Source organism: Peromyscus eremicus, chromosome 6, assembly GCF_949786415.1.
Source record: "Peromyscus eremicus chromosome 6, PerEre_H2_v1, whole genome shotgun sequence".
Taxonomy (NCBI): domain Eukaryota; kingdom Metazoa; phylum Chordata; class Mammalia; order Rodentia; family Cricetidae; genus Peromyscus; species Peromyscus eremicus.
In genome coordinates, this window is record NC_081421.1 from 108,899,580 (window position 1) to 108,915,753 (window position 16,174).

General features: G+C 40.6%; 1 protein-coding gene and 1 non-coding gene across 2 annotated transcripts in view; both read right to left on the reverse strand.

Moving 5' to 3' along the window:
• Positions 1-16,174, reverse strand: part of Mttp (microsomal triglyceride transfer protein) — a 42,031-nt gene that overhangs the window by 13,459 nt on the left and 12,398 nt on the right. The window contains exons 5-12 of the mRNA XM_059265027.1: positions 14,681-14,797; positions 14,245-14,384; positions 13,396-13,546; positions 12,196-12,353; positions 10,657-10,825; positions 8,408-8,515; positions 3,338-3,550; positions 1,440-1,651 (exon numbers count right to left, since the gene is read on the reverse strand). Coding sequence (XP_059121010.1) covers positions 1,440-1,651; positions 3,338-3,550; positions 8,408-8,515; positions 10,657-10,825; positions 12,196-12,353; positions 13,396-13,546; positions 14,245-14,384; positions 14,681-14,797 — 1,268 coding nt within the window. The remainder of the gene's footprint in view (positions 1-1,439; positions 1,652-3,337; positions 3,551-8,407; positions 8,516-10,656; positions 10,826-12,195; positions 12,354-13,395; positions 13,547-14,244; positions 14,385-14,680; positions 14,798-16,174) is intronic.
• On the reverse strand, positions 4,629-4,701 carry Trnaa-agc (transfer RNA alanine (anticodon AGC)). The gene has a single exon. It is a non-coding gene; the product is annotated as a tRNA-Ala (tRNA).

Below are 16,174 nucleotides of genomic sequence, written 5' to 3' on the forward strand. Positions count from 1 at the left end.
GAAGGAATGGTACTTTATAGCTCCCTATGTAGTGGTATCACCAGTTCATTTGATTTTTGGCTTGGAAGTAAAAAGGTCATGTTCTCCAATATTCAGAGGGTTTCCATGTGGATGAACATTAGACACACTCTGCTGTGCACCAGAGACAAAACTAGGGCCAATATGGAGGCATCAGTGTATAGGAACACACAATAACAAAGTCCCCAAAGTGACACAAGTTTGCTAAGTGACAGTGAACTTCCTGACACCAGGGAGAGTCAAGTGGAGTCTGGTACAACTTGCCAGGAAAACAAACAAACAAAACCACCCTACACTGGAAAGAGACACATACCAAGCAAAGTTGGCCTTAACATCCCTTCCAGCTCTAAGGGTTTTATTACTGAGAATCTGATGTAAATGTTTACCATGGCTTCTTTCCGTTTCTTAGGCTGCTCTCTGCCCCATTACCTCCTCTTTCCTGTCCCCAAATCGCTAGGTTCACAAAGCAAAGGCAGCAGACACACCAGGGCCTCCTCCAAGGAGTGTCAGTAACAAGGAAGAAACAGAAGAACCTGATCCATACAGGACAGTAAGGCCCGGGTTCCTTCCTGCTCCCGACCCCACTCACCTCCCTCCAGCTGGCCTGCTCCTCCCTCCCTTCTTCCCCTGCTAATTTCCCCTTCCTTCTGCTTCCGATTTCTCTTTCCTTTTATTTTGATTTTCTTGTCTTTTACTTCTACCCAACCCTATTCCTGTTTTCCTTTTCTCTAAGGGATGCACACACTGGATCTTCCCTGGGGGAAGTGTTCCTTGTGTATGGCAGAGAAGATAAACATCCCTCTCTGATTCCAGTGAGCAGGAGCTTTGGGGGAGACACCCTCAAGAGGGAAGTTCAGAGTGAAATAGGAAGGGGCACTTGGGAAATGGAACGAAGTGAGTCCAGCGAGAGGGACTGAGTGACCGAGCACACCGAAGTCCACGGGAACTGCTGTGCAGACCCCAGCTTTTCCTAAACAGTGGGCCGTGACTAAGATTTGTAACTTCAGCAGCAAATTCAGGGGAGTTATGACATAAGTCTTCAAAAATTCCTCACATTTGAAAAGTTAAGACGAAAGAGCATTTGTTGAGAATGCTTCATCTCATTGTGCTACTTACAAAAATAGTCCTGTTGAAAATGCAATTTGACTTTAAAACTGTCTTAACATTTGGTGATCTATATATTTACCACACTGAGTGAATACCCAGAGTAACAGCCTTACCCCAAGTTCCAAATCTCAACCAGTGAAAGGGAAGCTGTTTTATCTGACTCAGTAAAGAGTTTCTTTGGAGAAATTTGACATTCACTGGGTTTATGTAACACTACCTTGTGTAATGACCAGGTCATGATTATTAGCTATGTATGCACCACATCAATACACAAATGGACATGAGTAAGAAGAAGCATATGGAATACATCATACCTCGAGGGCATTTCAAAATGCAGGATGTCTTGCACAAAGGTGAGCATGTATTTATTCATTTCTTTGGGAAGTTCCCCAATAGACAGCAGAATGTTCTTCACATCCATGTAGGATGGATTGTTCTTTAAGATCACAGCAGCGGCAGCTGTGCGCACAGTCTTCTCATGAACCTTACGATTCTGGTGGTATATCCTGTTCAAGGTCTTCTTCACCTGTTAGAAGACGTTTAATCTTATCACACCCATGGAGTTTTAAAGTTGACGTTGTAGGGACAGTGAGATAGGTCATCAGATAACAGTCTCTGTGGCCAAGCCCGATGACATGAGTTCAACCCTCTGGACCCACATGGTGGAAGGAGAGAACTGACTTCAAAAAGTTGTTTCCTCAACTCTTCATGTGTGTCATGTTACACGCATACACACATACACACACACTCAATAAATTAATGTAATAATTTAAAGTTGATACTGTAGTAAGAGAATAGCAAGTGCTTATTTAGATACATATGTGTTACTACATTTGCTAGATTCCTCTGCAATTAGGTTGATCCATGTGACTAGGCTAGCTACTGGATTGTGAACAGAATTGATGTGGATGGCACTTAGGCAGAGGCAGGTAAGACCTGGCATGCCTTCTGCATCTCTTTCAGGACTGCTGTGGACACAAAGCCACATATTCCCTAACCCACGTTAGACACAGCATGAGTAGTAAACTGTGGATCAACTGTAAGGTTTTGCAGTTCATGTGTTTTGGAACAGTGCTTGGTATTATCTAATATAGACTTCTAAGGCTGCCATGGCAATGGGAATTTGTGGGGGAGAAGGCAATATGAACTGGTATTCTCTTACAATCAAGTGCCTTAGATTCCTTTCCCCTATTTTTTAATAGAAAATTTATGTGCCCATTTCTAAAAGTAGTTTTATGTTCATACTAAAAAGAGAAACAGTTTCCAAACATTCCCAACCCCAGCTCACACACAATATCCCCATATTGGCACTCTGCATCAATCTCTACGGTTTGAATGTGTCTCCCCAAGGTTTACATGTGGTCATCAGTGTGGTGGTGTTACCATGGTAGAATCCTTGAGATGTGGGGTCTAGTGGAACATAATTAGGTCATGAAGCATTGCCTCCAAGAGGAATTAATACAGGTTTCACAGGACTACTTTAGATCCTTCAAGAATTGGTTTCTCTAAGGGATTACAACACCTCTCTTGAATCTTTATTCTACATATACCATGCTATTTTCTTCAGTTCTTCTTGTCTCTTGTCTCTTCCCATCTCTTCAAATCTTGCCCTTGCTCTCAGACTTGTCTGAGTTCAGTAACCTACCCAAGAACAAACAACCAGGAAAGGACCACCCAGAATTATAGCTAGGTTGGTCTTTCTTAAAAGCCCACACCTCATGCCTCACAGCCAACTACCTTTCATACAAAATAGTAGGAGGACACTCAGATGCAGACAGCATCCTCAATGGTAAACACTGTCAAGGAAGCTCCCATTGAAACACTCTCTGCTCTAACAAAATCACAATGTAGGAGGCTTCCCGAAAACCATCCATGAGCAGTTGAGGTCACATACTTCAACCAGTTGAAAACTTTAACAGTGCTCTGAAATGTACAAAAGGAAAGATATTTCTAAAGAGAATTTAGCTACCTGGCCAACTACTAGAATTTGTTTCTTAAGATAAGAAAATGTGTTTCAGGATACAAGACATCTTTATTCAAAATGTGAGGCTGATTTAGAATAGCCTTAAATACACCTTAAGAGTTATTTCTAAGCATAATGGAGTGATTGTTGTGAGAAAAAAAACAAAAACAAAAGCAGAGGAACTTGGGAGGAGATGGCATTTGGTTTACCAGAAGTGTTTTTTCTCCCCGCTTCTGTTCATGTGTTTACCTCATCTGTGATGAAGGAGACATCATATCTCTGGAGGACAGTGGTAGCCAGGTGGCTGACGGGCCCTTCTCCAGCCTCAGCATACTTCAAAAGGAATGGGATGCCTTCAGGAAGCAGGGCGTTCTTCAGAGCCAGCAGATACATCATGGTGTCCTCCTTTTTCTCTGGCTTTTCAAGTCCTCCCAGGATTAGCTTCTTAGCTTCAACCACTGCCTAAAACACCATACACCTTAGACAAATGCCCAACTTCACACTCAGACCAAAAAAAAAAAAAAAATCAACTTTTAGGAACTTTGCGTTGGCTGCCAAGTAAAGCTTGCTGAAGGTACCAAGTCTTCTCAAATGTATGCTTACATGTTCTAGAGAAGCAGAGCATAATTCATAATGGGCCTTTAGTCTTTAACACACTCCAAACACAAACAGTCAATGATGAAGCTCAGTTATTCTATATGGAGGGAACTGCTTCAGCACCTCAAACAAAGGCAGCTGTGGTTCCATACCCCAGACTCCTTTGCTCATGGTTTAATACTACAGCATCCATGGGGCTTGGCTCCTGGACCTCCTGGTGATAGCATGATTCATGGGTGCTTAAGACTCTTAGATAAAATGTGACCTATATGTACCCTCCTGCTTATGGGGGTCATCTCTCCATTATTTGTTGTACTCAATATAATGTGCCTGCTGGGTGAATGGCCATGCTGTGATGAATACATGGTTACTGCACATGCATTATAAAGTATGAAGTTTGTGCTCACTAAATAATGCTGACTGGGTGCTTTTACATGTGGATTTTTTCTTTAGCCACAATGTGATATTCAACACAGAAATTGATTAAAAAATATATCAGCCGTTTAATAATTATTGGAATTGAAAATGTAGAGATTTGTCATTCTCTAATATCTTAGATGTAATGCTAAATTTGATTTCTGCCAAATTTTAACATCCCTGTTGTTAGTGACCCTTTCTTGAATGTTTATCATGCATTCTGTCTTTGGCTGCTCCCTGTGGAGTCTCAAGAATGAGTCTCCGTATTGTTTTTAATAACAAGCATTTGGAAGAAAAACAACACAGTGATGTCTTTCTTTAGCAGAAAAAAATGGGGACTGAATGCTTGCTCATAATAAGAATGAGGGAAAGGGGGCTATATATAATATTCAGCATTTTAACCTTGTAAAATAGGAAAACAGGCTTTTAATGGATATTACTAGATTTTAATCCACTTTGGTTCTCCATATTTAGTTACACTTACAAAGTGAGTTATTTTCTCTTTTTTTTTTTTTTTGCATTTTTTTTTGGAGCTGAGGATTGAACCCAGGGCCTTGTGCTTGCTAGGCAAGCGCTCTACCACTGAGCTAAATCCCCAACCCCTCTTTTTTTTAAATGTAACAGATGAGATATTTGATAGCCTACTCAGGCAAGCAAAGATGCTTTCACAAATATGATTAAGATACAAAGCTCTAGGTGATCAGCAGCAAGTCAATTCCTATCACCAAAACTCATCGCACTCATCACAGAAAAAGTTCCAATCAAGGAGGAGGTTGTAGAGTCCCATAGCCTCTAAGGACCCCACTCAAAAGAGACGAAGAAGATCATTCAATTGTGGTAAAGGGTTGAGTCATCAAGAGAACAGTAAGAACTACAGACATACATACGTGCAAGAACAGAGCATCTGAGATCTGAAAGGAGATGTACCGCAACCCAAGAAACACACAGGACTTTACATGTCACCCAGACAAAGTCAACAAGGAAACATCTGACATGAACTCCACTTGGGGCAAGCGCATCCAAGTCATATGCTGAACATCACATCCAATACCTACACAGTAGTTTTCTTCTGAAGGATAGACAGAAAATTTGCAGGCTGTATCATATATTAGGTTATACTACAACTTTGGGGGTTTTGTTGTTGTTGTTGTTGTTGTTGTTGTTGTCGTTTGGGGTCTTTTGGGGGTGGGCAGGGTCTCACTATGTAGCAGTGGCTGGCCTGGAGCTCACTATGTAGACCAGAGTGCTCCAGGTCCCTGTGCCTCCCAAGTGCTATTAAAGGTGTGCAGCACCATATCTGGTACACTGTAAGTTTTAACAAATTTAAGAAGACTAAAACCATATCAAATATTTTTCAGCCACAATTATGTGAAACTAGAAGTCAAATAACAGAAAGAAATCAAGAAAAATTAGCAAATAGGTGGAAATTAAACAATATTTTCCTGACCAACTACTGGGTCAAAGAGAAACTTAAAACACAACTTCAGGTAAATGAAAATGGAAATACAACATACTTCACGGTTGCAGTAAAAACAGCCCTAAGAACAAGCTTAAAGGATACTTGCTGACATCAAAAGGGATCTCTAATAAACAGCATGTTATGTTTCAAACAACTGTTGTCAAGCACAAAAGAAACTCAAGATTAGCAGAAGGGAGAAAATAACAAAAACCAGACAAGAAAAAGAGAAATAGAAAATCATGCAAAAAAATCAATGAAAATAAAATTTGAGTTTTTAAAAACATAATCAAAATCAACAGACCTTATGCTAGAATAAGAAAAGAAGATAAAAGACTCAAATAGGCAAAATCAGAAATGAAAGATGAGACGTTACCACTGATGAGACTACACAAAAGGTCCTCAGAGTCAGCCGTGAGGAGCAAGTGGTACAGAAGACTACGCAACTTGGAGAAACAGCCCAGCTACTTGAAATAAACAATCATGACCAAATGATGAAAACCTCAGTAGTGTGAAGACACTGGCAATGAACAAGACTGACTGCATAATTTAGGAAAGGCCAGGACCAGACGGCGTCACATTTAAAGGGAATACTACCACTGCCACTGTGCAAAGCATTGCCCCATACCAGAGCCAAGACACTACCAGAAGACTAGAAACCAATTTCACTGCTGGACATAGACTGGAAACGTCTAACGAAGTAACGGCAGCAGGGAGGAGGAGAGATGGCTGGGCAGTTAAAAGCACTTGATGCTCTTGCAGAGGACCCTGGTTCAATTCTCAGAGCCACATGGCAGCTTGCAATCATCGGTAGCTCCAATTCCAGAGCATCAAACTCTTCCTTCTGGTTTTCATAGGTACCAGGCACAAACTCAGTGCAGTTACATACATGGAGGTAAAACATGCATACACATAAAATAAATAAACCTTTTTAAATCAGCAAGAGTACACTAAAATGCCAACATACACATTCTACATGATTGAGTGAGATTCATCCCGTATGAACGCAGCCACGGTTTTGCACGTGCAGATCAACAAATGTAAGTGACCACATTAGCAGAGTAGGCCAAAACAATATGGTCATCTCAACAGATGAAGAAGAGACATCAGACAAAGTGTCACCTTCTATTCTGGTAACTCTCTGCAAATTAGGTGTCGAAGGAATGTCCCATGTGATAAGAGCCATGTGTGGTGAATTCATAACTAACACACTACACAGTGAGAAGCTGAAGGCTTCTCTATGAGCAGGAACAAGACAAGAATGCTTAGTAGGCACTACTATTTATCCTCATACTTAAAAGTCCTAGCCAGAATAATTAGCCAAGAAATAGAAATAACAGCCATGAAGTAGGAAAATAAATACGTGAAACCACCTGTTTCATGACCAGATGGCTTTACACACAGGAAAGCCTATAGACTCCATTATCTCACTGTTGGAACTAACACATGGATTTGGGAAAGTGGCGGGACACATGTCAACCAACAAAGTCAGTAGTATTTCCAAATGTTAACAATGTAGTGTCTGAAAAAGAAGTTACAAAAACAGCCCTTTTATAATAGCATCAAAAAATACTTAGATTACTTATAACCCAGGAAGTGAAACACTATATAGTGAACACTAGAAAATGGTGATTGAAACAGCTGAGGATATCACTAATAAGTAAAAGGATATCCCATGTTGGAAGAATTAAATGTGTATAAGATCCAAAGCAGATTCAATGCAAACATATAAACATATCAATGACATTCTTCAGAGAACTAAAAAATATAGTTCTAAAATCTGTATAGAATAAAAAAGACACCGAATGGCCAAAGCTACTGAGTAAAAAGAACAAAGCTAGAGACATCACATTACTGTATTTTAAAATACAATACTAAGCCACAGTCATAAAAATGGCATGGTGCTGGCATAAATTTACAGAAACAACAGCCTGTGGGATCAACCTGGGATAAATAAGCCTACACCGCAATGGTCAAATGATTTTTCCACAAAAATGCCAAGAACATACAATAGGGGAAAACAGTGTCTTCAATATGGCTTTGAGAAAACGTACATTCACATGCAGCAGAATGAAAGTTTATCCTTAACTAACTCCTGTGCAAGAATTAGCTCAAAATCAATTAAGGATTTAAACTTGAGATCTGAAACTGCAAAATATCTAGAAAAAAACACAGGGGGAGGCATAGTATGAAAACACACTGTAATCCCAGCACCTGGGAGTCTGAGGTAGGAGGTTATGAGTCTGACGCCTGCTTAGGCGAATTCAAGGCAAGCTTGAGCTACATAGTGAGACCCTATTTCAAAAGTAGGCAAGGCTGCAGATGAAATTCAGTAGTAGAATTATATTCAAAGCTATGAGTTTGAGCTCCACCACAATACACATGCACACAAGTACACACACATACACATGCACACACACACACATACACACACACACACACACACACACACACACACAAATTTGTCTAAGACAAATAAAAACAAAGACAAAAAAAAGCCTAAGTACATACATAGAAGACTATCAACAAATATGTATTAGGAGGAAGATTAATGGGTGATTTGCTTTCTAGACAGCATTTATTGAGTACAATCTATATACTAGGAATCATTTAAGCAACTGGTACTGAAAAACAAGGATTCATCACTGTGTGGAGTTTACATCCCAGTGAGAGACAGAAATAAACAAGAAAGTTAATGAGCAACTGAACTGTAAAGTAAGTGAGATGGGAATGATTGCTGGGCAAAAAGGAAATGGGGAGCAGGTTTGAGGCTGGGGAGTGGCTGTATTGGCAGCATGGCAGTACACTGGGCAGTCTGGACAGCAGTCACATGAGACAGTGGCACTTACTTTGAGCTTGCATCCTTCATTCTGACACAGCTTCCTGACAAGAGCTCCAATGATGATCATAACTGTTTCTCTGATGTCATTGCTGGCAAACGAACCTTTGAACTTACTCTGTAGCCGAGGAGGGATCAAATAATAGGTTATCAGAACACTTCAGCATTCCAAAGGGGCACTTTCAGTTAACAAAGTGACAAACACCTAGGAAAATGATTTCATGTTTCTAGACAACAAACTCAGAATTTGTTTCTGAGACACTTAGAAACCTGTTGTCTAGTTTTGCACAAAGGATTACTAGAATGCCTGATCCCAGGTGATCTAGTCCATCTGTGAACCCTTCAGGGTTCAAGGATTTGATTATTTAGGTTAGTCTAGTCTTTATATGAACCAGGGACATCAATGTGTATGTAGAAACAGCATGAAGTTTTTTGAAGTCAAAGTAATTCTAATTGTTTATTGAAGCATCACATAGACTCTCCACTCCAGTGTTTTCTTCTTTGCCACATGATAAGAAAGGTGGCCATAATCTTCAGGCCATCATAAAGCATCGGTTGTTCTGGTCACTGGGCCTGCAAAGACCCTAAGTGAGAAGATTTGCTGTGCTGTTAGTGATTAATGCACAGAAAAGAGGCCAGCAAACTCTGAATGTGAATACTAGGAGGGCTCTCTCTTTGGCCTCCTCTCTGATTGGATCCACTTTTTTTTATAGTAGCAATAGTTTCTTTTTTATTTTAATATACTTTAGGAAACAATATACAAAGCTGAGCTTTCCTACCATTTCTGTGTAACAGCAGGAAACTCTGATCACACAAACTGAGTGTTTTGTGATGGCTAAGAAAAAGCAGTCAGCACCAGACTTGAACAGTTAGCTACAACCCAAACATCCTTCAAAATGAAGTATTGTAATAGCAAGACAGGACAATCAGGTTGAACAAATGATACCACTTGGGAAGTGACTTCATCATTCTTGTTGAATTTCACATTCATTAAATATCTTTTGCACAATTTATTGTTAATATGCTTTAAACAAAACCTCCCTTTAAGGAATTACTGTAATAAGATACAAATATTCAACAAGAATAGTTTTGATAAAGAATCCCCATGTAGTTCAGTTTCTGATATGCACTGACCGAAGGAAAAGAAAGTAACAAAATGTATTTGTTTAAACAGATACAATTCACATCTGACTAGCTCCGTTTCTTCTTCCCCTTGCACAACCATGTTCCTTGGGCCACTTCCTCATACTTGAGCAGTCAATGCACTAAAATCCTTGAAATGTAGATTTCTTGTAGATATATCTTCACGTTGTAAATATGTTTTGTAGAGAGAAGCCATAGGAAGCCATGTGTAACAGAGCTTAGACATCCGAAACTAATCAATGTTGAGGTGGCTAAATACCTAGCCTTTTACACGGAAACCTGTCTGCAAAATTGGCTTTTAAAAAAAAAAAAAATTGGGGGGTTAATCATTCAGAAATCTTGCATTTTCCAAAATCCAGTGCAAGCGCCAGGCGATTTGTGTCTAAGGATACAATTTTGAGCAGTGTACAGATATCACGAGACAACTGTTCCGCACTTGCACCTGATCAAGAGCAGTGCTGCTCCATTTGTTTTGCAAAGAAATGTTTTCATTTCCTGTATGTTCCATTCCCTCGGAAGTCCTTGGCCTGATTTTATCCATTTTTTAAGGTGCCCCTTCTCCTTTCTAGGGCACTGTTGCTGTGGCACTTTTCTATAACCTTCTCATTCCTGTGTACAGTAGCTGGAAGTTGCCCACATGTTTGTATAAATTATTGAAATCCATTTGCACCCTGTAAGAATGGACTTAAAAGTACTGCTGGGCAAGTGTGCTGAAAGTACATTGACTGCTCAAGTATATGGATCCACTTTTAATGCCTGCTTACGCTTAAGAAGCTTTTTGTTACAGCTGGGCGGTGGTGGCGCACATCTTTAATCCCAGCACTCAGGAGGCAGAGCCAGGCAGATCTCTGTGAGTTTGAAGCCAGTCTGGTCTACAGAGCGAGTTCCAGGACAGGCTCCAAAGCTACACAGAGAAACCCTGTCTCAAAAAACAAACAAAAACCAAACAAACAAAAAAAAAAGAAAGGAAAGAAGAAGAAGAAGAAGAAGAAGAAGAAGAAGAAGAAGAAGAAGAAGAAGAAGAAGAAGAAGAAGAAGAAGAAGAAGAAGCTTTTTGTTCATCATTTTTGATTTTAGCATCCCATGGTCATTATTTTCTCAGCATCCCTGACTTACAAGGAGAGCTCGAAGCAGTTCTTCATCGGGGTGGGAGGCAAATCCACAGGCATAGAGGAACCTCTCCTGGAGAACAATGCTGCTGGCACTTTTGAAATCCAAAAAGTCCAGGATGGCTTCCAGTGAGTCTGGAGTCTGGGCAGAAGTGACAGCATCCACCAGCTGAGGGCTGTAAACCAGGCATCACGTCAGAGATCAGGACTTACAATGACATTATTACAAATCTCTGTCACTCACCCATTAATGTGAGCTTCCTAAAGAAGTACATTTTCCCTTTGAACAAAAAATATGAATAATACACTCTCCAAAGCTCTCTCCATTCTCCTTAGACCTCTCTAGTTCTCGCTCTTTTCTCAGAACACACAAACTACTACACTGTACTTGCCTAACAAAACACAATTTCAAGATTTCTAAGTTTAAATTATGTAAATGAAATCATAAACTAGGCTCAAAATATTTTCTATATGAGCAATACATAGAATCTGAAGTTCCAAATTGAATACTTTTCTCTAATTAGATTTGTAAATATACACATTTCTCAAACGCCTAGTTTAACTCAAGCACCATTACTGATAGAAAATGGATAACTATTTTAACTTCATATGTAAGAAAGAAGTTTTTTCCCTTTAAAAATAAAAAAGACACCATGGTATCACTCTATTTTATCCACAACAAATGTGTTATTGTCTTCCATGGAGAGATTCTAGTTAAAAACTAGTCATAAAAAAAATGTCATTGGTTAGTTGAGTCTGGGCATGATAAAATTTTTAACTGATTTTTCACACTAATGAACATATGAATAAATATGAATACAAATAATGAATATAAATACTACATACTGAGCTCACACTCATAGTGGCTCAGTCCTGTAATCCTAACACTAAGGAGGCTGAGGCAGGAGGATCAACCCAGGTTCAAGGCCAGCCTGGGCTACATAATAAATTTCAGGATAGCCTGGACTACAGAGCAAAATTTTGTTTCAAAATATATCAAACAAACAAAATTGATTAATAGCTTGAGAACACAATTCCATAGAAGTGAGGCACCCCCCCCCCCCCCCGTTTCAGAGCATGATTATAAACCTGAGCCTGTACTAATTTAGACTCATGGACACAAAACAATTGTCATGAGAATCAGTGTGAAATTGATGCACTTCTGGACAAGTGAGCATTGTTACTGACCTGTGGCACAGCAGTTAGAGAGTGCAGACCAGCAGAAGAAGGTAGGACAGAAGATTGAAAGGGGTCCTTCTTACATAACAAAAACAGGGTTAGAGAGATGGCTCAGTGACTTAGGGCACTGCTGCTCTTGCAGAAGAACCAGGTTCAATTCCCAGCTCACAACAACCTGTGACTCCAGTTCCAGGGGATCCAATACCCTCTTCTGACCTCCAGGGGCAGCAGGTATGCATGATATGCATACCTGCATGTAGCAGTGTTCAAACGCATAAAGTAAATCAATTTAAAAAATAATTAAAAGACAGTAACAGTGTAAGGGCGTTTTCCTGACAGATGACCCCGAGCAACAATGGGGGCTTACAGCACTTCCTTCTTCTCTGACTTCAGAATCTGGAGGATCTCTTCTCTCCTTGCAGTCCTGAGGTGCTGAATGAAGGCCAGGAAGCTGCTGACAGCCTTGGCGTTGGACAAGTTTCCAGGCTCCAGGTGTGTTCTGATGGACTGCCAGTGCTCCGCCAGCTGCAAAACACGAGCGCAGTGCAGGCCCCTTCTTTCTGAGCTCACAGTTTGCAAAGGGAGCTGTTCTCCACAACACAGTGGTCACCTAGAGCATCTCCTATGCTGTATGAAGCTAGAAGCAAACACAGCAGCCTGCTTCCCCTGGGCCGTGCCTCTACAGTACCTACCATTTTGTCTGCTAGTGCTGAACTTGAAGGACCTGGGGCAACAGCCAACCGATGTTTGGATGTGTTGGTCCCCCAATGGCTGCTGTCATAACTACATCTGAGACCAGGCTTTGAGCACACTGGTGAAGGTGTGCAGAACTTTAATTAACAGCAGGGGATCTGGTATTCGGGAGGGGCAAAGTGAGATGTACTGCAGAGCTGCACCCATTTTCTAACTTACTTGAACCTCGCTGGAAATCAAATTTTCAAATAGTTTGAGCTCCCTACTCTTCTTAAAGTATTGTTTGTGTAAAGTCCAATGTCATGCTGTTGTTGGGATATCAACTGTTCAGAGACTGTATCTATGCTTAATGGGCAGTATTGAGAAAAAGGTCATTTTCTCACACATTATAGTTATCATACAATGGTTTTGAAAATATAAAAATTCTAGTCAGTGGCATCTTTCAGCTTTGAAACAAGCCAATAACTTCTCCACTTCAGTATTTTTTTTAACCTCATTGCATAGGATGTTAAAATCTATCAGTGACTGTTAACTGTGTGGTAAATCACCTGCTATCTGTAGTAAAATGACTGATTCCTTTATAGAATTAGCTGAAGTTTTTACTGTGGAAAAAAAGAGAGAGAGGAAGGGAGGGAGGGAAAGGAGGAAGGAAGGAAGGAAAGAAGGAAGGAAGGAAGGAAGGAAGGAAGGAAGGAAGGAAGGAAGGAAGGAAGGAAAGAAGGAAGGAGGGAGGGAGGGGAGGGGAGGGGAGGCGAGGGGAGGGAAGGGAAGGGAAGGGAAGGGAAGGGAAGGGAAGGGAAGGGAAGGGAGGGCAGGCGGGAGGGGTGATGGGCAATTACAATCCAGCATCAGTGCCGAATTGGCTCACACTTACAGAAGGGCATCCTTTGCAGGCTTGCTGGAGGACCTGGCCCACTATGGGAATGGCTGTGTACTTGGAATCAAGTGCTTTAATTACACCTGCAACTTGCTTCCCGGGTATCATCCTCGGGCCCGCTTCAGTCGTCTTCAGCTCCAGTTTCTGCCTGTGCGACACCAAATGGCAACAGCACATTATAAGAATGGATGTTTGTATGTGAGAGAGAGGAAACAATACAAAAACTGCAATTATTTCAGCAAGTAAAAAACCAACTAACTTACTCCATCTACACTCGGGCTGCAGAATCTCCAGGGACACCTTAAACCCCAACAAAATTATGTAATTTTTCCGGTGTAACTGTCTTATTCAAAGACTTGGAAGTTTAAGTCTAAACTTTCAAAATATTATGCCAAGAGAAAATTTGCCTGGATGCTGAACAAGACATGAGACGTCAGCCCTTCTGAGTTTAGACCTGCTTTCTGAAAATCAGGTTCAAGGCAATCGCGTGTCATCTGTTAGCCAACACAGTCAGCAAAGTTTATTTTCCAGAAAATGGTCTCAGTAGTGATTTTTTTCTGATATGCTCTCCTAGAAATTTGTCTGTCATCAAAAGATGGGAAAAACTAGTATTTTGTATACATAACTAGATTGTGTGAAAAATGAAGATGAACAGGTTGAATTCAATTTTTTCAAGGAATTCAGTTGAAATAAAGAATCCACGTGTGCATGCATACACAAGCACACACACACAGAGAGACAGACACACACACACCCCTATTTACAAGCCACATACAATAATGTATAGGAGAAAAAGTTGAACACAATAATATATGAAGGAAAATAAGAATTCTGGCATTGTCTTACTTCGATACTACTGTTCCTGCAATGCTTTGTAGGAAGTTTAAGGCAAAAGCCCTTGTCTCTTCGGCAAGCACAGCTGTGACAAAACTGTCCTCTATCTTATAGGTGGTGACAGATGTGGCTTTTGAACTGACACCCAACACCTGCATAAGTAAAGACATAGGTGAATAAGTAGAAAGTAATTATTCTTAATCTTTAATTGAGTCAAATAGCAGCTCCCTCTCGATTTTCAACAGAGTGCCTCTTTGACACCGTTGCCCATCACCCACGCCCACGACACAATTAAATATCGATTCATTTGGCACATGTGAAAATATAACCTAAACTAAAAATGATAAATGTCTTCAAGTTACACTGCTTTGTTCTTTTCTACTATTTAAATCTCTATAGAACGGCATTATCGAATGCCCCCAAAGAAAGCAGTATCTGCCGTACGTACCTGGTTCAGTGTTGTAAACCCAGGCCTCTCGATTTTGCATGTATCCAGGGCCTTCATTTTGATCACTTTGTCTTGCTGAGCCTGGTAGGTCACTTTACAATCCCCAGAGATATCTACCTGGAGCAGGAAGTAAGAGCGTAATGCTTGGGATGTCTTGTGGACCATCTGTGTTCTCCCAGGAAGAGGCTTGATTTCTGGGCTCCTAATATGCCATGGCAGAACCCCACCCCACCCCAGAAGGACAAAACAAAAGGACAGAAATCCTGGAAGGCTCATACAGGACGCTGACTCTCACTTTCTTTCATTGAGTCTTAAAACACCTCCTCAGCTGTCTCAGGAACCATGGGCAATTCCTACTTCTCTCTGAGTTTAGGATTTGGACAGACTGCTTGACCATAACTGAAATCTCCGGTCATGTGGGTAATTATCTAGGGAGGGGGGGATATTTTTAAAGGCTGTAGCAAGATGATGTGTGATTTCAACAAAGAAATATGGTCATAAATTCTTGAAACTCGTGGGATTAACTAAATTCATTGCCATTCATAATAAAAAATTGAGTTTAGACGAAAACATCCCAATACAGACTCTGCTCCGCTCCTCCGAGCTTTCCCTTTGGTCTTGTGCTGGCACCACACCCGCTGCTGCGTTAGCAAGCAGTCCAGCCGCATCCCCTCGGCCCTCCACCCATGGGCTGGATGAACTAAGGCCAGGAAAACGGTGTACAGCTTGACTCAGATGTGATAGCTGGAGACCTATTAATTCTCTAACTCGTTTCTGTTTCTTTACTGAATTAGGGGTAAAGTAGTGATTCTGCACACTGACACTCCATTCCAAATATCTGAGATTATTAAACTGTAGATGCTCAGCTCTTTGCTTGTCCACAATTTCAGCATCCTTGAGATAAATCCAGGGAATGTATTTTTAATATGCTCCCCACAAGGCAGCAGGACAGAGACACCTAAAAACCATTTGATCCCCAAAGTTTTCTGCATATATATCAATTATCCAAAGTCCCTTCAATAGAATTGGTTATAATTCCTTAACTCTGTTTTTAATCAATAAATAATTTCATATGTAAATGAGATCTGACTACCTAACTTAAGTCAACTTTTCTAAAACAGAACAGCGCTTTTAATTTTCTGTGGAATTTCAACAGGCAGAAATTCTTACAAACAATTTTGATATGCTTATTGACAAGATGCTGATTGACTTATTTATTGGCCTACTTATTTATTTTGTAGTACTGGGGCTTGAACTGGGCCTCATGAGTGCTCGGCAAGCTCTCTACTACTGATCCATATCCCCAGCCCTCTTATATGTTATTATTGCTTGGGAGATATGTGTGTGTTATGTATGTGATAAATGCATGTGTGCACACCTGTGTGCATATATGTACACCTGTCTGTATGTGTGTACACATCCATATGCATACATGTAGGCCATACCTAGAGGGCATAAAGTGTTTTCCTCCATCACTTTTTGCCTTATTCCCTT